This window comes from Equus caballus, chromosome 21 (genome assembly GCF_041296265.1).
Source record: "Equus caballus isolate H_3958 breed thoroughbred chromosome 21, TB-T2T, whole genome shotgun sequence".
NCBI classification, from domain to species: domain Eukaryota; kingdom Metazoa; phylum Chordata; class Mammalia; order Perissodactyla; family Equidae; genus Equus; species Equus caballus.
The window spans coordinates 18,374,363-18,396,228 of NC_091704.1; the positions used below are offsets into that span (position 1 = coordinate 18,374,363).

A 21,866-nucleotide genomic window follows, 5' to 3' on the forward strand; every position below is an offset into this window, starting at 1 on the left:
CTGAGAGAATGGCGTCAAGGGGTGGGGGATGGCAGGAGATGAGGTCAGAGAGGCTGGCGGACCTGGAGGCTGGAGTGAAGCCTTGGTTTTACCTTGAGTAGTATGTTTCAAAAAAGCACCGCTAATGTGGTGCCCCTCAAACTCAGCTCAGCTATTTCCTGGAGGTTGGTGTAAGTGTCTATACCCAGAAGAACGCCCTGCCCAAGGGGAAGATTTCTATTTAACAAGGAGGAGGAGAGAAGTAGGATTTCTGTTCCAGCTCTAACAGCTGTGCAGGAAGTGCTGCGAGAACTGTTCTTCGGTAGGAACTGTTTCTTAGGCCCATGGGCTTCCTTGAGACCAGAAACTTACTTTAGGCCTAGAGGTAGGTTTCCCTGCTGGCTCTGATCCTCCTGGGGTGGCTCTGCCACCGCAGGACGTGTGCAGGGAGGAGCTTGACAAAAGAAGCCCCGGTAGGGCCTCTAGGCGATGGCGTCACCACATTTCTTGGCGCCCTGATGAAAGTGACAAAAGATGCACACTTGCTTCTCCTACTTTCCACTCATGTTCCCTCCTGGGAATGGAGAAAGCTTTTCTGGCCCTTCCTGGAATTTTCCATGGAAAACCTCCCTGCCATGTCCAGCCACAGGCCTCAGTGGAGCTGGTGGTTAGCGCTGTGTCTTGGCTGGGCCCTTAGGGAGTTGGCCCTGGAAGGGTTAAGGCCTCCCATTTTGTGATGTGACACCTGCTGGGCACATTGCAAATGGCATGAAAATGGCAGGTGTAACCCTTTGTGAGATAAGGAGGCTCAGCCCAGGAGGCAGCTGGGAGGGGATAGAGGACTGGTCCTTTCCCGTGGGAGGGAGATTCAATCTGCTAGCCCTCATGCTGATGTCCTACACCAGGTGACTCCTGATCCCTGGTTCCCTGTGGACATTTAATATTGCTCAGATTCCCTGCCACAGGCGGCACCTTTGTTTCTGTGTTGTGTTCTCCCTCAGCATTTGTTTCTCTGTCTGAGGCTGCAGGGTTGGGGTTTGGGCAGAGGCCCTGGCCATTAGAGGCTCAGATGCCTACATGGGGCCACTTTCACGTGGGGAGCATTGGGTGCTTACTGAGCACTTTGGAGAGAGCAAATAGAAATTCCAAGTCCTCATCTCCAAGATGAGCCTCGGGGAGCTGTTGACAGTTTTAGAGACAGTTAGTTGCTACCAGTCTCTCCCCCTCTTAAAATATGATCATTTTGGGGCCGGCCCGGTGGTGTAGTGGTTAAGTTCGTGCTCTCTGCTTTGGCAGCCCGGGGTTTGCAGCTTTGGATCCCAGGGCAGACCTAGCACTGCTGGTCAAGCCATGCTGTGGTGGCATCCCACATAAAATAGAGGAAGGTTGGCACAGATGCTAGCTTGGCGACAGTCTTCCTCAAGCTAAAGGAGGAAGACTGGCAACAGATGTCAGGTTAAGACCAATCTCCCTCACATACACACACACAGAAAATAGTGATCAGTTTAGGTGTCTTTTTCCTACTGTGTGCCGTGACTGGAGATGAACACAGGCTTTCATCTCATGTCACCAGGAAGGGATGCTCAGAGGCCAAGGCATGGGGCCACAGTGTAGACGGAGCTGAGTGAGATCTGTGTGGCTAGGTAGTTGGTGGTGGTCCCTATTTTAAGGAGATAGGCTGTGTTTGGGGGAAGAAAATAACATAATCCCTACACCATTTTCCCGGGATAGAGTCTTTGCTGTCTCCAATCTCCCCCCACCCCACCCTACCTCATGACTCCAGGGAGGGAGGTGAGGAATGGGGACTTGGCTGTTCCACGCCAGGCCCTGCACATCTCCTGAATGAGTTTGAGTGGTGGGGTGCACCGTCAGAAGCTGGCTGTTCCTGTGGCATGAGCCTCATCAAAGGCAGTGACTGTCAGTTTTCTGGAGATGACTTGTCCTGAAACCTGCTTTGTTCCCACACAGAGTACTGTAGTGCGATGCTACCAGCTCCTTTCTCACTGTGTAGGAGTCTACGTGAGATTTGCCTTTAGGAATCTGAACACCATTAAGGTTTTATTTTTAAAATGTTGATGGGGGGCCAGCCCGGTGGCGCAGCGGTTAAGTTTGCACATTCTACTTCTTGGCAGCCCCGGGGTTTGCCGCTTTGGATCCCGGGTGCGGACATGGCGCCTCTTGGCAAAAGCCATGCTGTGGTAGGCGTTCCATGTATAAAGTACAGGAAGATGGGCATGGATGTTAGCTCAGGGCCAGTCTTCCTCAGCAAAAAGAGGAGGATTGGCAGTAGTTGGCTCAGGGCTAATCTTCCTCAAAAAAAAGAAAAAAGAAAATGTTGATGGTTATGACTTATGTTAAAGTTTCTTCTCTCTAGGTTAATTTTGTTAACTATATCCCCAAAAAGCATTATTTTGGAGGCATAATTTACAAGTCCTCTACCTTAAAAAAACAATCAACAATCAGATTGTAAATGTGTGTTTATTTCTAAATGTGAAAGCCAGAGGTGCCAGTTCTTTTTACTCCTTTCACTCTTAACAACCTGCACCTCTGGGTAGTTCTTGAAACAAGGACTGAAAGTGACTGGATAGGATGAATGTCTTGGTCCGACCTTACCTTGGATGACAACCCTCCCGGGTGGTGATGGGCTTAAATTTGATGGGTCATTCCTATTTTAGATGAAGAGCAGGGAAGGGACACCACCATCTAGCAGTGTAGTGTTTGGGAACACCTAGGATGTTAGAAGTGCCATGTTGGGAGGAGGCTGAGATGCTCCTGAACATAACCTTCCCCTTTTGACTCCTGCAACTGAGCTGAGTGCAGCACTTACAGATGGTGTCTCTTCCTGGAAGGGGTAGGTAGAGAGTGCCTGTCGGGGCTCGGGGCAGAGAGGTCACCGGAGGAGAGCACTAGTGCTGAAATTGATTTATTTGATGGAGTGGCTGGAGGCACTTCATTTAAGTTGTGTGTGTGCATGTCTTTTTGGAGTCTACTCTATATCATTTCATAGCTCTCAGTGCTCTCCTCATCTGTCGTTCAGGACCCAGTTAAAGGTTTCAGCCTTCCCCACTCTCACAGGCTGATGGCCTGTCAGGTACTCACCCCACCCACCCTGCATTCCCTGGACTCCTGCAGGGCACCCGGTGCCCAGGGAAGCCCATGGGAGGCCCGGTCTTGGTCTTCACTGCTAACCTCTCACACTGAGTAAGTGGCCTCTCTGTAGTGAGGATGCTTCTTCCTTCCAAGTGACCTCGTTCCATTTAAAAAACAAATGTTAAAAGTTGTAATCTCCTTTTATTTGGCTTTGTCTACTTTTCTTGGAGATGGGTTTTCGTATGCCTGTCTAATTTTTGCCACTTGACCTTTCCTGCTGCCATTTCTTCCTCCCTCTTCTATTTGTAAGAATCCAGATTCTACCCTTGGGGCTCAGCTCAAATGAAACATTTCTGGATTCTTCCTCTCCTCCTCTAGACCAGCAGGGTGGACTCCTTTTCTGGTGTTGACTTGTAATAAAATGATGATTTGCACATTCATCTCACAGCCCTTTCTGGCTGTTTGCTCCCACAAAGGTGGGGACCCTAAGCTGCTTGTCTTCCACCCTCAGCAGAGGAGATTCTCCATGATCACTGGCCCCTCAGAGGTCACTGTCTGATGCAGGATCAGTTTGTCAGGAGCCCATCAGTGTCCACATCCTTCTGGGCCAGATGGGCTGTGAACTAGGAGAAGGAATGTCCTGGGCGGTTAATAACTGACTAGGCTCCTCGTGCTATAGAAGTTTCCTTCTGGGTTCACGCATCACCCAGATAAGCAACAGTAAACAGTGGTCAGTTCTTTGCCTTCTCTGGAAGCTTAAATTACTATGTGCACAAAGTAGTGGAAATAGGCATGGTTGCAGTGCTAGTGATTTGAGAGTGGTCTGCTGCTCCAGCTGGGTGTGAAATCGTTTGTCTGTGACTGGGCTCAAGGAACTGTGGGTTGAAGTGGTAGAGGTGCACAGGAATCCGTGCGAGGCCATGTAAGACTCTGGGCTCCTTCACATGCTTTAGATGTTGTGATTCTGGCAACTGTGTCTAATCTCATTTCTGTACTTTATGGTTTTCCTTCTACTTGAGACAGGTGGATCAGGAGCCAAGTGGACACTGATCACCCATGAGAATTCTTGTCCTTTTGCTCAGAAGTGGATAGAGAAGAAAGACCTTTTCTGAGATAATTGGGCAAGATTTGGCAGTGGGAGAAGGGGATGAAAACTGTACACATGTGTGAGTGCAGGTGGTGTGCATGTGAGCAGGCACACGTGTCTGAGTATGCACCAGTGTGAGTGCACACACACGTATATTTGTGTGTGGTACATGGTTCCTGGTGTGTAGCTAGACTGGTGTGCTGCTGCTTTGGGGAGTGAGGAAGTCTGTTGACACCCCAGCTTTCTGCGTCGGTCCTCTGCCAATAGGGTGTCTATTGAGTGGGGTCAGATGCTCCCAAGTTGGGTTTGCTGTGTGTTCCTTGTCTCTTCCTCTTTTTCTTGATGCCCTTGGCCTCCTGAGAAGAGCCCAGAGCCCAGGCACCCTGGCCAACGGGGGCTGATGGTGAGACCTTCAAAGGAGCAACTGAGCCCCTTCAACAGGACAGAATTTCTTGGTCATGTCTCTCATTTTTGTAAAGTGACTGTCCACCCGGTGAGCTGCATTGGCCTCTCTTAACACCAGGCAGAAGGCTCAGAAAACCCTCATTGGTTCCCCAGGTCCAGGGAGCCCCACTGTTGGATAGACAGGACATTCAGGGGTGAAGTGATGTGCCCACCAATCAGGCCTAGTGTTCCTGTAAATGTTAGCACAATTGAAGGACCAAGGCCCTCACTAGGGGGAGGCTGAGCTGCAGGCAGCATACACTGAGTGCAGACCTTTGGCCACCCAAGAGGATTGTTCTGGAATCTTGATCCATCGCATAGGACAGGGTTGCAGAGCTGTGATGCTGCTGCTTGCCTTCCCAGGACCTGGGACAGTTGAGGTGGTCTGTTGTGGACCTCTGTCCTCCTGAATCCACTCATCCCACCCCCTGCCAGGTAAAGTGCCCATCTCAATATTTTCCTGGCACAGATAATTCCTCTTTCCCCAGCCCTCAAGAGTAAAGGCGAGTCCTGGTTACCTGGAGAGGCTGGGCCCTGCGGCTTCCTTCCTACTGCAGGGTGTCCCTGGGGCCCCCAGGTCTCCAGCCACTCAGCCCAGTGTGCCAGTGCCCTCAGGTCCTTCTCAGACTCAGCCCCTGCGCTTTTCCTCAGAGCTTTGGTTTGTTGCTCAGGCATATGTGCTGAGGGAACCGCTTGTTTCTGTAACTGGGTTAAAGTTTCATCCACTGCAGTAATAGAGTTTATAGCATGCTATTTCCTTGTACGAGGGGACTTATTTATCTTGAGTGTGTGTAGGGCTTTTAGGATGGTATAAAATTGACCCATGCACTGAGACAGAATGACCCTGCAGTGAGCTGTCTGCACTTGACACTTTTCAAAACTAAATTTCTTTTGACTTCGTCAAAGCAGTTAACCTTGAGTCTTGGGCTTGGATTGAATTTAAATGTTTAAGTCTTTGTTTTAACTGATTTTTCTCTGTAGTCAGTTCTGCTATAATGCTTGTTTTGGAAAAGCAGATTTGTTCCAATGCTACTGATACATTAGGGCACAGTTGGATATATACTGATATATGGATATATATTGATATATATATATATATATATATCCAAAGTTGATATATAACACACAGGTTGCATCTGGTTGAGTGCGGTTTTGTCCAGGAGAAATGCTAGGTTATGGGTTGGGAAGCTGTGGCCCTCAGGCTGGTGGCCTGTTTTTGGTAAATAAAGTTTTATTGGGACAATCCATGACCATTTGCGGACATACTATCACAACTGCAGAGCTAAATAGTTGGGACAGAGACTGAATGGCCTACAGAACTGAAAATATTTACTGTGACCCTTTAAGAAAAAGTTTGCTGACTCCTGCACTAGGTGAATCCAGAAAACTACTCTCAGCTAAACAGAGCACCTGCAAGTACACAAAATCAAAATGCACATACTTGGGCCTCCTCCATCCCTTTCTGGGGTCAGACAGCCTCCTCGCAGCACTTCAGAGAAACTCAGAAACCACAGCCCACCCATAGTCACAGCAAACAGGCAGCCCTTCCCCCAGGTGAGGGGTGAGGCTTCAGGAAGCACTTGTGTATTTCTTAGCCATTTAACATGCTACCATTTTTAAAATCAAGTTCCTGTCTTTTTTTATGTCATCGATGACGTCTTGGGATGTTGTGCACCTAACCATGTTCCCAAAAGTCCTGTGTTTTTATGGCTTGATTTTTGCGTGGCAGTTTTTAGGCATGCGTGTGTTATACTCCAGCAGAACTTACTGTACTTTGAAAGCAAACAGCAAAAGGTGTGGTCTCACTCATGACACTCAATAAAGCTGTAATCGTTTCATATTTTGTCTGGACCCCGTGAGGTGAGTGTGACAGGTCAAACCCAACTTTCTGCTTATGAGGAGCTCCTTGTGTCCTTTGGAAACTTCATGCCTGACTCTGGGTGGTTGACACAATATTTTGATGGGCACTGCCTGGAGGAGCATGGGCTTCAGTTCCCAGAACTGTCCTACTCATTCTCTCTGTGACCTCTGCCTACCTCAGTTTCCCCACTTATAAAATGGCAGCTGATGATAGCACTTACCTTGCAGGTGGTTGTGAGGATCATCGGAGCTGATCCATGAGGAGTAGCTGCTCAGTCAGTGTTAGTATTATGCCCTTAAAAGTAAGAAGAATTTACATTTCTGTTAATCACAAAGGAGCAATAAACTTGGGTCAAGATCTGAGGACCCCAGTATCAAAAGGGGGCCTGAGGCGTCTGGTCCATCCCACCCCATCTTGGAGAGAGCTCCTCTTTGTAAAACCTGTGTTCATCTAGTCGTCAGTTGTTTGCCATGCACCTGCTGTGTGGCCGGCACTCTTCTAGGGCTAGGGACACACCAGGAACATTGATGCTGAGGCCCTGCTGTCATGTAGCCTCTTACCTGGTGGCTGTAGGTGACGTCTGACTGCAGGGGGCTTATACCTGCTGGCTTTGGGGTCTTGTCTGGCCTTGCCCTAGGGAGATCAAATCTTAGTTTTCTCAGGTGTGGCCACCATGGAGGCATTTGAGAATGGCTGTTCCATCCTTCTCCTCACTGGCATGGGCATCATTTTAGTCTCACCATGTGCTTGTCACTCCAGATGGAAACAAACCGTTTAAACATGATTAGCAAAAAGCCTATGCACCATACATGGAATGTTCCACAGTGGGCAGCCTGGGAGAGTGCCAGGTAGAAAGAGGACTGGTGGACCTGGGTTTCAGACCCAGACCCTTAGCCCACCTCGTGGGGTAACATTCCCATCTTCAACACACAGAGGCTCTGAGTGAATGGCAGCTGCCCTCCTGGGCATGTATGGGTGTGGCCCTCTGCCCCAATCACTTGCTGAAGAGAAAGTCTCTCTCCTGAGTCTTCTCAGTCCTGGTCTTTGGAGGCCCACGGAGCTTCGAGCCAGATGGCTGGGCTAGGGCCCTCCTCATGGTGTACAAGAGAGAAAACGCTTGTATTTCTGGAGCGTCTTAAATTTTCAGACCACTGAGGGTTAAGAACCTGGGTTCAGTCGGTCAGTAGTCAGACTTTGTTCTTTCCTTGAGAAAACCTTTGGCACAGGACTCACTGTGGCCTCTCGTCCTCTGCCTGAGACCCTCCCTGCTCAGTGGCTTGGCCCTTGTTGTTCCTCTGCCTGGACCATCTCTCTGGATTCCTGTTCCCGCATCAGCCTCAGGTTGTGAGTCTCCATCTCAGCACACTTGCCTTCCAGAAAGCCTGAATGCAGGAGTTTTTAATGATAACACTTGACTTGTTACCTTCATTTTTCTGTATAGGCAAAAAAAAAAAAAAAAAAATCCCCAGGAATCACACACTTCATGAGGTTCATTTACAGAAATGTAGGTTTAACTCAGTAGTGCATACAAACTTGTAATGTTTGCCCCACTCTGAAAATGAAGATGAATGGGAAAAAGAAGTTTTTGCCATGGAAGAGTTGAACATCGATCCAGGAGGAGAGATGAAGTATAGGGGTTTTTGCTGTGGGCAGTCTTGGTGAGGGACCATGTGGGATGTGAGCCCTCTCAGAGTGAGCTCACACTGGTGTTGTAGCTTGGCAGCCACTCGGGACACCTGATGGCCCAGGTAGAAGGTCGGCTGGGGGAATGAATCAGGGGGTTTGTGTCTACTCTTTAGAGCTTGAGAGTTGCTGTAGTAAGTGACACAGAAGGGGATCTTTAAGTTGTGTGGAGATTTGGCAATAACAAATGGGAAAGTGGCAGTGGTGTCCCCTCTCACTCCACTGAAGGTTACATGTTTGTCTTGTGTTCTTGGTTTTGCCGGTTGGAGGAGCAGGCCATGTGTCCTCCCTACGTCACCAGTGCCCTCTGATCTGGGAAGTGCCTCCCTCCCACAGGGCCTTCTCCGCTTGCCCTACCCTCAGCTGACACTTGTCCTTTCACTTCTCAGCCTCTCTAGGTAGGAGTGTTATTTCGTCTAACTTGCCTTTTTGTTTTCTCTGACTACAAGACTGATATGTAGTCACTGCTAAGAGATATAATACAGAAATGTTTAGGAGCCGGCTGCGTAACCGAGTGGTTAAGTTTGGGCACTCTGCTCCAGCGGCCCAGGGTTTCGCCAGTTCGGATCCCATGCCCGGACATGGCACTGCTCATCAGGCCATGCTGAGGCGGCATCCCATGTAGTACAACCAGAAGGATCAGAACTAGAATATACAACTACGTACTGGGGGGCTTTGGAGAGAAGGAGAAGGGAAAAACAAAGAAAAGAAGAAAAGATTGGCAACAGATGTTAGCTCAGGTGTGAATCTTTAAAAAAAAAAATTTAATACGGAAAGTGAAAGTTCTTAATCCACTCTTCAGAGGTGAGTGCTGTGGATTTTAGCCCAATTTCTATCAGTTTTGATTTTGGTAAACATTCTTTTGGTATTTTTTCTGCAGATTATAAGCATTTTAAAACCATGTGAATGGTATTCTACAATTCTGCAACTCGGTTTTCTCATTCAGGTTATTTCTGATAACCTTGTTTCTTCACATAGCAGGTCTGTGAGGTATGGTTGGGGAAACTCAGGCTGAGAAAGTGACAGGTTTCCCCAGCCAGTTGTTCCCTGAGGTCTGGCCTCTGTTCTCTGCTCTATGTGGTGGTGGAGGCTGGCTATTTTTGGCGTGAGTTTCTTCCAGAACACAGCTGCTGCATCCCTGCCAGTCAGTCAAGAGATATGTGTCAGAAAGTGGCTCAGACCATGAGCAGAGTGAGGTCTCTGTTCTGGAAGGGAAAGCATTTGCCTGTCAGCTGGGGGCTACCAGCACCACAGTGCACCTTAACTCTTCTCTCCCCAGGTGCCTGAGTTTGACTCTCAAGAACATGGGGAGCCTCTGGAGGGTGTGCAGATCTGGACTCGGCCTTGGGAGCTTCCTCAGGCTGGTGTCTCTAGGAGGGTGGATAGGATTCCTGGGTCCAGGCAGGAGATGAGTCCATGCATAGAGGTGGCACAGCCCCAGCCTTGGGACCCAGGGCGCAGAGACCCATCTGTACTGTGCGTTTACTTGGTGGGCTATGGGCAGCTGGCTGCAGGCCTGGGGAGCTGCCCATTGGTGGGGCCTATGTGTCGAGGGGTGTGGAGGTTGGCCAGTGGCTAGTGAGGCCAGCCTCTGGACTCTGTTATCACCCAGCTTGGCATCTGTTGCTTCACAGGCCCTTCTTTCTTTCTGACAAGAAAGGGTGCTCCACACCACTCTGAGGACAATGGCTGCCCCATGTGCAGGCCTCCACCTGTGAGCAGACGTTTCTCAGCCTCTCTGTGTTGACAGCTCACAATCAGGATGTCCAAACTACCCCACTCCCAGCCTTCTTCCCCCAGATCTGCTCCTTCCTTATCTCAGAAAATCACTTCCATCTTTCCAGTTGCTCAGGCCAAAACAAACAAAACAAAGCAAAGCAACCCTCTCTGGCCTCACGTCCAGCTGTTGGCATGTTCTGTTTCCTGTATCCTCTAAAGTACACCCAGCATTTAGTCCCCTCTCTCTGCACTGCTCTGTCTCCTTCCCTTTCTGAGCCACAAGATACAGATACCCCGTGACTCTCCCTGCCACCCCCTACCCCACTCTGTCCCCAAATCAATCAGATGATCCTTCAGAACACATCGCATCCCCGCCCCCAGACCTCTCCGTGCTCCCCCTGAGGTCAGGCCACACACAGCATCCTCCTTCCGTCACCACCTCCTCTGGGCTCTGGGAAAAGCACTCCAAGTCCACTTTCAGATCATTGGCTCTGTCACTTATCCCAAGCACATATTGCTAAGCTTCCCTTTCCTCATGCCTAAAACAGGAGTATTACTAGTAGTGTTCCTGCTCATGTGTTAGTCACAGAGTGGTATAAGTAGCATTTCCTAGTGCCAATAGTATTAATGATGATGCCTCAGGGTCTGGCTCTGTGAGTTGTGTATGTTTACTCTCTCCCCTCTTTTTCTTCCCCCTAAATAGGGTCATTTGTTGTGTGGGATTTTTTTTCCTCCCCAAAGCCCCAGTTCATGGTTGTATATCCTAGTTGTAAAACTTTCTAGTTCTTCTGTGTGAGCTGCCACCACAGCATGGCAACTGACAGATGGATGGTGTGATTCGATGACCGGGAAACAAACCCGGGCTGCTGGAGCGGTGAGAGTGCCGAATTTGAACCACTAGGTCATCAAGACTAGCTTCCCTCCTCTTTTTTTCAATTATTGAGAGACATTTACTGGCCTCCTGGGCCCGGCCTGTGTGAGGTGCTTTATTTTGGTCTCCCGAGTCCAGTTTAAAAATTCTGGTTCCTGCTATAGCGTAATTTATCCTTTTGGAGTTGTTTTAGAACAGGTTTTCCTCCTGAGGTTCTCAGATGAGTGGCCCGTGCTCTTTCACTAAAATAAAGGAGCTTTTGGTAGAGGCAGTTGAAATCTGCATTTAACCCAAAGCCCTGCATCAGCATTCTGCCCAGGGCTCAGTGGCCCCATAGTCCTGGAGTCTGTCTGTGTTGTGCCTGTGTAGCCTCTAGTGTGGCTGGAACCTGCCCTTCTTGGAGCTGAGGAAACCTGGGTTGTGTCTTGGTTGTGTTTGGAGAGAGTGAGGAGGGGCTGAGGCCGCCTAGGTTCTTGCCCTGCTCCCCTGTAGCCAGCAGCCTATGCCTCAGGCAGCCTTGTGGACCTGGTGGCCTCGTCTTTCCAGTGGGCATGCTGCTGTCGGATCTGCCCTGGAGGCAGCAGCCAGCACTGGATACTGCCTTGGTAAGAGGGACTTGCTCTGTGGGCCAGCAGTTCCCCAGCGGGCCTGTGCTGGAACTTCTGCTGTCGTCACTGCTTTCCCTTCATTCTCCTCTCCTCACTCACCAGGAATTGTGAAGCAGATCCTAATTTGCCAGTCGAGGTCATCCAGCCTCTTCACCTGCTCTTTAGAAAGTATTCTAATGCACCTCCTCACTGCTTTTTGCATCAGCATCGGTCATGCTTCACTCCTCAAGGCTGGCTTCTTCCCCACAAAGTTGTCTCTGTCCCTGGATCTGTGCCTGCAAGGTGGTGGCTGCCAGCCCCGATGTGCTGGGGACATGGGTCCTTCATGTTGAGAGGAGGGAGGAGCCACTTGTTACCAGCACCTGCCCTCTTTAGGAGCAGCTGCCTCTCGGTGCTGGAGATTGGTTGGTAGTAGGCTCCATGGGGGTGCTAAGGAAGCCTTCTCTCTGGAGGAGCTTCCACCCATGGAGGGGAGATCAGAGCTGGAGGTGCCATCCCCCATGGCTGGCCCCACCCCCTCCCACTGTGCTTGTCCTCCCTGTGGTGAGGGAAGGGTGCAGCAGGTCCCCCCAAGAGTGGCCCACCAGAGGTACAGGGCATGTGTGTGGCCAGGCTGGCCATCAGTTCTGGGCCCAGGGTTGGCAGAGTTTCAGCCCCTCAGCTTCAGAGTGAGCTGCCCTGACGCTGCACACAGAGCACAAGCAGGTGGGCTGTCTCCTGGGCTCTTTGCTGGGGACCCCAACCAGCTACCAGAACTGGGGTTCTGTGAGGGCCTGCCGCCTGGGGTGGTCCCCACGGCTGGAGGGAGCAGCCCTGTGGGTGTGAAGCTCTGCTTTGGCCCCTTGTGACTGCTTGTCCTACACCAGTGACAACGAAGTGAGATCACTTGGGCGCCACCTCGCTGGTCTGGTGACCTGGCACACAGCAACCTCGTCTTTGTTCCCCTACCCATGTGGGTGGTTGGGAGCAAGGACTTCATGCAGGGTCTGGGGTTTGGATGAGCTTCATGGATTGGGACTTGGGATTTACCAGGCTGGAGACTGCCCTGGGAGGGGCAGTGGGGCCGCTGGGCTGGATCAGAGGTGGAGTAGGGAAGCATAGGGGACGGGTCTGAGTGCAGGATTAGGGGTGCAGCGTCATGCTGTTTGAGGGTATGTTCTCCCTGCCTACCTCGGAGCCTCCTTCTCCCCTAGGGGGCACCAGGCCAGACTGGGAGCTTCTCCCTTAGGAACAGAATTTCCTCTGACTGTAGTTGGGGCTCTCCTTGCCTGAGGTCCTGGTCTCCCCTCATCTTCCACCCTGATAGGCGCCTCCCTGGTTCTGGGAGTACACATACCTGCCATCCAAGGTGGCTGCCAAAATCCCTCCTCTCATCTAGTTTCCTCAATATTCAAGGAGCTCTTGTTTCAGGCAGTGCCCAAAGGAAAGATGACCCACCCCTCCCACAGTGAGGGAGAGGGCAGGGTGACTGACACTCAGGGCAATGACTTGTCTGCAGTCTCACAGGGAGATAGGATGGACAAGCTGACCGGATTTGTGGTCAAGGCCTGTTCAAGAAGGACATAAAATGTAGAACTTTACGCTAAGAGGGACCTGGGAGCATCCCTTGCTTCCCTCTGGGGCAGTAAGGAAACGACCTCCGCATAGGGTCGAGGAGGGGTTAGGGAGATCTGGGCGAGAGCAGAGGGTTGGGGGTTTGTTAAGGGGACGGCTGGGACAGAGCAGTTGGTAGGGGATGGGTGGCAGGTGCAGGCTGAGATACCAGGAGGGGTTGGGGGCAGATGTAGACCAAAGAGATAGCCCATGCCCTTGAGCTTCAGAGTTCTCAGACCCCGCCCTCCATCAAGACATGATGGGGAGCACCCCAGAGGTGACATGGCCACAGGGAGACCTGCTCAGTTTTGCCCTTTGGGGCTGCCTCTAGGAGCGGATGTCTGAGTGCCCTGGCTGGGCCACACTGGCCTAAGACATATACAGAAGGACTGCTCTGCCTCCCATACCAGGAGCACAAAGCAGCTGTCACTCTCCCTCCTTTCAGTCTAAGTCCACAGAAGGGCTCTTTGGAACAGGGCCCTGCACTCTTGATCATTTGTGAAATGAGCTCCTTTAAGATGGTTGTGAGTCAGTCAGTTTGGGAGCACATCCAATACATGGTGAGGTGGCCCCTTTGTTGTCCTGTGCTGTCCCCAGCCTCCCAGAAAGTGGTCTCCAGGGCTGGGTCTGCCCAAGACAGGTCTCCCAGTGTGTTTGCTAGTGAGGAAACTGAGGCCCTGGGTGCTCTGCCTGTGTGGACACAGAGCTGGGAGGCCTTCAGTGTAGGCACGCCGCAGGTGTGAATTGGGATTCTCTGAGGGGCTCATGTGGTGTGCTCCTCCCTGGGCCCTGTGTTGGTGGACATAGGCACTGACTGTCTTGTGGAGAACTGGCACTTCGGGAATTCTACTAGAGCCTGGCAGCTAAGTGGTTTTTTGTCCCCTGGTGAACTCTTGCATGGCTTTTTACATCCTGATGCTGGCAGTCTTCTTTCCCGTATCCTGCCCTGTTGGAACATCGAGGCTGGGTTCCGAGCGGCTCCTTTAAGAGCAAGCGCCCGTGTCCCAGACTCTGTTGTGGAATGCCAGCAGCCTCCCTGCAGACAGACATCACTGCGCTGTCGTCTGTCCTGTCTCTGTGAGGGTTAACAGCACTTCAGCTTGTTGTCTGGAACCGGTTCAGACTGGTTTTCTGGAAAGTGCTTTGTCTCTCAGACTGAATCCTGGGAAGGGTCATGTGGAGCCCAGTGATGTCATGGGATCAAAAACTGACTCAGCTGTTTTTTTCTTCTTTTCTTTCTTCTTTAAATCAAGATATGTACGTGCTGCAGGTATAGGGCGCTGGTGTGGTGATGGGCCAGGCCTCACCCCACTCAGTATACCTTGCCAGCGGTCAAAGGGTTAAGCGTGATCCCCACTCCTCACCCCACTGAGGTGAGCAGGGAGTGAGGAGGCCACCCCTCACTGAAGCGGAGAAGAATGGTTAGCCCAAGTCATTGCAGTACACAGCTGGACCCAGGCAGTGACACTCCTCCTGAGACAACATGGTCCCCCTTCCCAGATTCTAGACACCTACAGTCCAGTGCAGGTGCTCAGAATCCCATAGGCAGGGAGTTCAGATCTAGAACAGTTTTTCTCTGTTTGTTCTTGAGTCTGGAGTGCAGAGAATTCCTCTTCTCTCTGATAAGCAGCCACCTTCCATTGTTCTTGTCCAGGTCCCTTCAAGTCTCTGGCCCCAGATGGGGTGGCATGTAGCTCAGCTCCCCAGATGCTCCACTGCTGCTCTCTTAGACTTCCCCAGTGAAGAAATGTCCCAGACACACTTTCTTGGTCCTCTGTTTGTTGTACTTACTTCTGCCATCATCACGTGGTGAGGAAAACCAAGCTGACACTTTGAAAAGTTTCTAAGAAGGTAGTGTATTTGTTGTGCCAAGTCTAAATGTTGTACTTTCCCCTTCCCCCCAAGTTCAGAATGACTGAAGAAGCATGCCGAACACGGAGTCAGAAACGAGCACTTGAACGGGACCCAGTGGAAGACGATGTGGAGAGCAAGAAAATAAAAATGGAGAGAGCATTGTTGACTTCAGATTTAAATGCTGATGGAGACACGAGAGTGACACCTGAGCCAGGAGCAGGCCCAGCGCAAGGGTTGCTCAGGGGAGCAGAGGCGACAGCCATGGGCAGAGGCGAAGGGCAGGCAGGCGACGGGCCTGTGGATATGCGCACCTCACACAGGTGAGCGGGAGGGGCTGGGAACTGGAAACAGGTCCCAGTGTAAGGAGGTGGGGGCAAGGCCCTCCCTCACCCCCACAGGAAGCAGGTTTTGGTGGGTTGTCATGGAGATGGCTGTGACCCCAGCCCTGGCATCAGTGTGCTATCCTGGCCAAGGGACCTCACCGCTGTGGCCTGGACATCAGTGGCACAGTGTGGATCTCACAGGAGGGGGTGTGATATCCTCTTATCAGCTCCCTTGCCTGCAGCATGTCTTCATTAAACATGTACCTGCTGTCTGTCCAACTGGGTGCTTTTGGTTTATAGGAAAACTTGCATTTTTCCTTTGGTCCTGCCTCCCTGCTTTTCAGATCTGGAGCTCAGGAGGCCAGAGATGCTATGCCCTGCCTGGGTTGCTTGGCTAGGGGCAGAGTCAGGAGCCCAGTCCAGGGTACTCCTCATAGGTGGCACATTGCAGAGGAAGGGGCCACTCTGTTTGGGTCTTCCATGATGTGCTCTGTTGGTTTCTCCTTAGTTGCTACTTACTTTAAGAGTAACTTTTCTGATCTTCTGTTTTTGTGAGGTTCTTAAGGAAAAAGCTTGAAAAAAAATAAAACTCTGTACTACACCATTTCTTCACTCAGAAACCTTTTCTCCCACAGTTCAGTGGTTACCAGGGGAAGGGGGTTGCAGGGTGGGCACAGGGGGTGAAGGGGAGCACTTATGTGGTGACAGTAAGAAATAATGTACAACTGAAACCTCACATTGATGTAAACTATTATGAACTCAAAATAAAAAAATAAAAAAGAATAGAAACCTTTTCTCCCTGTAAAGAGAAATTCAGGCCTAGCTTCTGCTCCTGTGGTCATCCCTCTTCTCAGAGCTCTAGTGAGAGCTGTTCTCCAGAATATTCACACCCAGATGTTCCATGGGCCAGATGTCCCACCATGGGCATGTGGGTGTGGCCGTGGCTCCTGGCCAGCCCCACAACCTCTCTGTGGTCTACCCCTCGTCTCCCTCACTGTCTCTCCTGCAGATCCCTTCTACATCTTTGTACAGGGGTGGGGTTGGAGGGCGGTAGGTGCAGAGCTGAGGAAGCTGGGGGCTTCTCACATTCTCACTGAGTGTTGACCTGCCCCAACCTGCAGTCTTTGTGTTAAATTGATTATGGAGCCCAAACTGCTAGCATTGTAAGGACTTCAAAGCTTATCTGCCCTAGCATTTCTCAGCTTTAAAAATTCTTAACCTTCTCGAGATAAACGGGAAAATCCAACTGCATCCTACTGGGGAAACATCCTAGTCTGGGGGAATGTGCTTTGTGTTTCTGCTACCCGGAAAGGTCTTTTCTGTCTGGCTCTACTTGCTGCAATCCCTGTTCTAAAACCAGAGGATTCAAGTTCCAGAAAAAAATTGTAAGTCCAGGTCTCCTTTCCCTCCCTCTGACTGGTCCTCAGCAATATCTCAAGTGATGTCCAGATGGGTGAGGAAAAGGAGGAATCCATGGTTTTTTAGTTTTGTTTTTTTTTTTCTGAGGAAGATTAGCCCTGAGCTAACTGCTGCCAATCCTCCTCTTTTTGCTGAGGAAGACTGGCCCTGAGCTAACATCCATGCCCATCTTCCTCTGCTTTATACATGGGATGCCTACCACAGCATGGCTTGCCAAGCGGTGCTATGTCCACATCTGGGATCCAAACCAGTGAACCCCGGGCCGCCAAGAAGCAGAAAGGAATCCATATTTTTAGAAATCTGCTGGGTCTCTCTTGTGTTCCTCGTCTCCTGGTACACATTTTCTCCTGTAATCACCATGCTCCCCTTCAGGGCAGGCTGCTGAATTGCAGGGGAGAAGTTAAGTGTTGAAGGAGCTCAGAACTGGAACTGAAGCCCAGATCTTTCTGTTGCCAAAGCCTGGGGCTGCTTGTGGCCTCTAGTCTTCTTGGTCCCAGGCTTTTCCCACGTGCCCATTGGCTTCCAACCCAGGGTCATTTAGATGATATGACATTGTTTTCTGAAGTTAGTGGGGATGATATCCTTATGACTCATAAAGGACACAGGCAGCGAGGCACAGAGATTAACCCAGGCACATGGGACAGAGGTCTTTCTATAGGACTAGAGACACCCCAGGGCATTTGTGAAGCAGTGTGAGAGTGTGGAAAGAACCCAGCTTTGGAGGCCAGCAGGCAGAGTGGGAGTCAAATCATACTCCCTGACTGATCTTGAGCAAATGATTTTAGCCTGTGCTTCTTTAATTTGTAAAATGGGCAATAATCACTGCCTGCTGGTTCATGGGTGACAGATCAGAATTGGCCCCAGGGTCAGGGGAGGAAGTATTGGTGCATCTGCTCTTCATTCTTTAGTTTCACTCAAAACAAGATGTTGCCTGTAGAGCTAGTGTCTCCTTAGCTAAGTAGAATGTTCTGTCTAGTTCATTGGAGAAGTCCAGTTGTCAGTTTTGACAGAATTATAGGATCAGGTCCAGCCCAGAGCCATTCCAAAACTGTAATATGTTCTGAAGTGAATGGCCCTGGCTTCTGTGTTAGAAACAGGCAGTCTTTGGAGACTTGTTGAGAACGTCTGGCTTGGGACATCCCTTGGGAACCTGTCTATAGCTTGGTGTGGTTGCTCCATTGGTTTCCAAGGTTGGTGTGAAATCCCCCATAGGGCAGATCAAAAGGCACAGCTATATATCTAGTCACAGTTTAGGTTGGCTGCAGCAAAGAGGCTTCAGGTTCACTGGTCTTGTAAGACCAACTTGCCAATTTTAAATTGTCGTGCCAAGAGAATTTTATTTTTTTCTTTACCTTTTTAATTGAGGTATAACGTATATAATGATATAATGAAAAGTACACGTGTGTGCCACTTGATACATTTCACAAAGTAGACGTATCCTTCTAGCTCAATCAAGAAACAAGGGGCCGGCCCCGTGGCTGGGTGATTAGGTTTGCATGCTCCACTTCAGCAGCCCAGGGTTTCGCCAGTTCATATCCTGGGTGTGGACATGGCACTGCTTGTCAGGCCATGCTGAGGCGGCATCCCACATAGCACAACCAGAATATACAACTGTGTGTGTGTGTTGGGGGGTGTTTGAGGAGGAGAAGAAGAAAAAAAGAAGATTGGCAACAGATGTTATCTCAGGTGCCAATCTTTAAAGAAAAGAAAAAAAAAAACATTACTAGCACCCCCAAGATCCCCTTGTGCCCACTTGTTATACCTCCAAGGGTAGCCACTTTCTTGACTTCTAACAGCATTGACTAGTTTTTCTTATTTGTTGTGCTTTAAATAAATGGAATTATATAGTCTGTATCCTTTGCTTGCTTTCAGTCAACATAATGTTTGTGAGATTTAGTTATGTTGTTGTGTTTAGCAGTAGTTAATTCATTTTCACTGCTGTATAGTATGCTGGTTCTAGACTTTGTATTTGGGTTTTGTTTTTTTTTAAACTGCCTCATTTTCTTTCATGCTTTCTTATTCTTATGACCTAGTCTGAGCATGTTGAAGATTAGAGGGGTTTCTGGTGGCTTCTAAGAGAGAGAATTTCCTTTTTCTTTAAGGAAGTGGCTGGTGAATTGGAATCACCAAAATAGAACTTTGTTTTACTGCATTGGGGCAACCTGGAACAGGCAGAGGCAGAAGAAGCATAGGATTGGTTCTCTCCTTCTCTACAGTCCTCCTTCTTGTTTTTCTTTGGCAGTTTTTCTGACTTAGTCTCCCAATGTGTGTTGTGTTTTATTTTCAAAATAAAGCAAGACTGGAGGGCAACTTCCAGCAGTGGTTGAGTGGGGAGAGACTTAATTCTTTCGCCTCAAAAAACAACTATAAAGCAGGGTAGGATTGACCAGAAAAACCAACCATTTCACAGCACTCTGGAAATTGACCAGAGGCATATAACAATCTGAGCAGTGTTTGTGCTTAAGCAGCCGCTGACCTTCAGGTGAGAACAGTGAGATTCTGTGGCATTTGGCCTGGGGTTCCTCAGTTCTGCTGGTAGGGAGGTGCTGCCTGGCTGATGTAAGCTGTCAGGACCAACAGCTTCTCCACAGGAGTGAGAAGGGCTCACTCAATTTAAAGTGGTGGGTAGCAGCCCTGCCTGTTGCCTTGTGTGACAGTCTTGGAGATAGGCAAGTGGGGAGGGACAATGGCTCTATTAGCCCAAGGTTGCAGTCATGTTTGGGGCAAGACAGAAAAAGGGTTTTGAAGAAAAAATGGCCAAATGTTTTTGAGGAGAAGCTCACCCAAGAAGTTCAACAAACCTCAAGTAGCGTGAATACAAAGAGATCTATACCTAGACACATGATAGTCAAACTGTTGCAAGCCAAAGAAAAAGAAAATCTTGAAAGTAGCAAGAGAAAAACAACTCATCACATACAGAGCACCATTAATACGATTAATAGCCAACTTCTCACCTGAGACAATGGAAATCAAAAGGGAGTTGAATGATGTTTAGAGTACTCAAAGAAGAAAACTGTCAATCCAGAATTCTATATCTAGCAAAACTTTTTCAGAAATTAAGATGAAAAAGACATTTTCAGATAAAGACTCAGAGAATCTCTTGCTGGCAGACCTGCCAGCTCTTCAGGATGAAAGGAAATAACTTATTAGTAACTTAGGTTCAGAGGAAGAAATAAAGAGCACTGGAAATGGTAAATATGTGGGCTAATATAAAAGACTATTTTTTTCTCATTTCTTCTGACTTAAAAGACATAACAGTGTATGAAGTATTAACTATAACACTGGAAAGAATTGACAAAAACAGCCATTTCTGCTTTCTGGAAATTGACCAAAGGCAAACAACAATCTGTTGTGTTTATAACATATATAAGTATAATACATGGGACAATAGTAGTACAAAACAGGAGGAATGAAATGGAGCTTTATTGGAGTAAAGTTTCTTTATCTTACCAGGATCAAGTTAGTATTAATCTGAAGTAGATTGTGATACATTAATAACATGCTTATTTTAATCCCTAGGAAACTATTAAGAAAATAACTTTAAAATATAGTAAAAAAAATCAACAGATCAACAGGAGAATTTAGTGGTACAATAAAAAAAAAATTCAACACAGAAGAAAGCAGTCAGTGAGTAACAGAGGAACAAAAAAGGAGGAAGACATGTAGAAAACAAATAGCAGAAAAACCCCAAATAGCAAATGTAAATCCTACTGTATCAATAATTGTATTAAATGTGAATGGTCTGAACACCCCAATCAAAATGTAGAGATTGTCAAACTAGATAAAAAAGCAAGATCTACCTTAATTATGTGTTGTCTGTAAGAAGACACCCCTTTGATCCTTAGGTAAAAGGATGGGAAAAGATATACCATAAGTAACCATAAGAAAGCTAGAATGACTGTATTACTATCATAAAGTAGACTTTAAGATAAAATATATTACTAGAGCCAAAGAAGGACACTTTATAATGATATATCAGGAAGATATAATAGTTGTTAATGTATATGCACCTAATAGAACCCCAAAATACCTGAGGCATAAACCGATGGGACTGATAGTAGAAATAGACAGTTCATCAATTATAGTGAGAGATTTTAATACTCTGATCTCAATACATGGTAGAGCAACTAAACAGAAGGTTGGCAAGATTCTAGAAGACTTGAAGAGCACTGTTGACCCAATGAGCATCTGTACAACACTCTGCCTGGTGACTGCAGCATATATCTTCTCACATGCACATGGAACATTCTCTAGGGTAGACCATGTGCTAGTTCATAAAACAAGCCTCAAGGATGGCTGTAATAAAAAAGACAGACAATGATAAGTGTTGGCAAGGATCTGGAGAAACTGGAACCCTCATACATTGCTGGTGAAAATGTAAAATGGCATAAACAGTTGACAATCTCTTACAAAGTTAGACGTGAACTTACCATATGACTCGGCAATCTATCCAAGGATTGTACCCAAGAGAAATGAAAACATGTCCACATAAAGACAAGTACATGGGTGTCCATACCAGCATGATTCATAATAGCCAAAAAGTGGAAACCATCCACTTATCCACAGGTAGACAAGACATGCTATGTCTATACAGTGGACTACTATTCAGTAATAAAAAGAACAAACTATTGACACATGCCACAATATGGATGAACCTCGGACTTATCATGCCAAGGAGATGACACCCAATCCAGAGACTACTGTATAATTTCACTTACAAGGAGCGTCCAAAAAAGCAAACATAGTCTAGGGATAGAGAGAAATCAGTGGTTGTCTCGGGCAGGGGGAGGGGTGGTGGGTGGTAGCAGTCATTAACAGCTCATGGGCACAAAGGAACTTTTTGGGGTGATGGAAGTGTTCTAAAATTGGATTGTGCTGTTGGTTGCACAACTCTAAATTTGCTAAAAATCATTCACTTGTACTCTAAGAATGGATGAATTTTGTGGTATGTAAACTATACCTCAATATGGATGTTAAAAAAAAAGAGAGATTAAAATAGTTTGGTTTCCATTCTGGCATTCATAAATGTGCTCATGGAAAAACAAAAATCCACAGAGGTGAAAGTTGTGAGCCTTTTGGTCTTGTGAGGCCTACCCAAAGGTCGTAGGCACATGCTGACTTTCTCTCACCCCAAGTCCGGACTGTTGGATGAGGCTGTGAGAAGTAGAATCTATTCCTAAGTCTCTGTTACAAATTGTTAATCTTCAGAAATAATCTAGGCCACACACAGGTGAGGACAACTTGCTTTTTAATTTTTTCCTCTTGGGTGAAGGAGCATTCAAATTAGTAAAACATGAGCCTCTTCTCTAGAGGTTCTGGCGTTGGAAAGTTAAAG

The 21,866-nt window shown here is 48.3% G+C and overlaps 1 protein-coding gene across 15 annotated transcripts in view; it reads left to right on the forward strand.

Annotated features, from left to right (window-relative positions):
- GATAD2A (GATA zinc finger domain containing 2A) overlaps positions 1-21,866 on the forward strand; it is a 97,858-nt gene that overhangs the window by 46,357 nt on the left and 29,635 nt on the right. For 6 of the 15 annotated variants that reach the window (XM_023625546.2, XM_070246722.1, XM_070246726.1 and 3 more), the window contains one exon: positions 14,846-15,109. The exons of 3 other annotated variants lie outside the window; for them this stretch is intronic. In XM_023625546.2, the coding sequence (XP_023481314.1) occupies positions 14,847-15,109 (263 nt within the window). In that variant the 5' untranslated portion in view covers position 14,846. Of the gene's footprint in view, positions 1-14,840; positions 15,110-21,866 lie in introns of all 15 variants that reach the window. 6 more of the 15 variants (XM_023625543.2, XM_023625550.2, XM_023625549.2 and 3 more) reach the window with 1 other exon arrangement.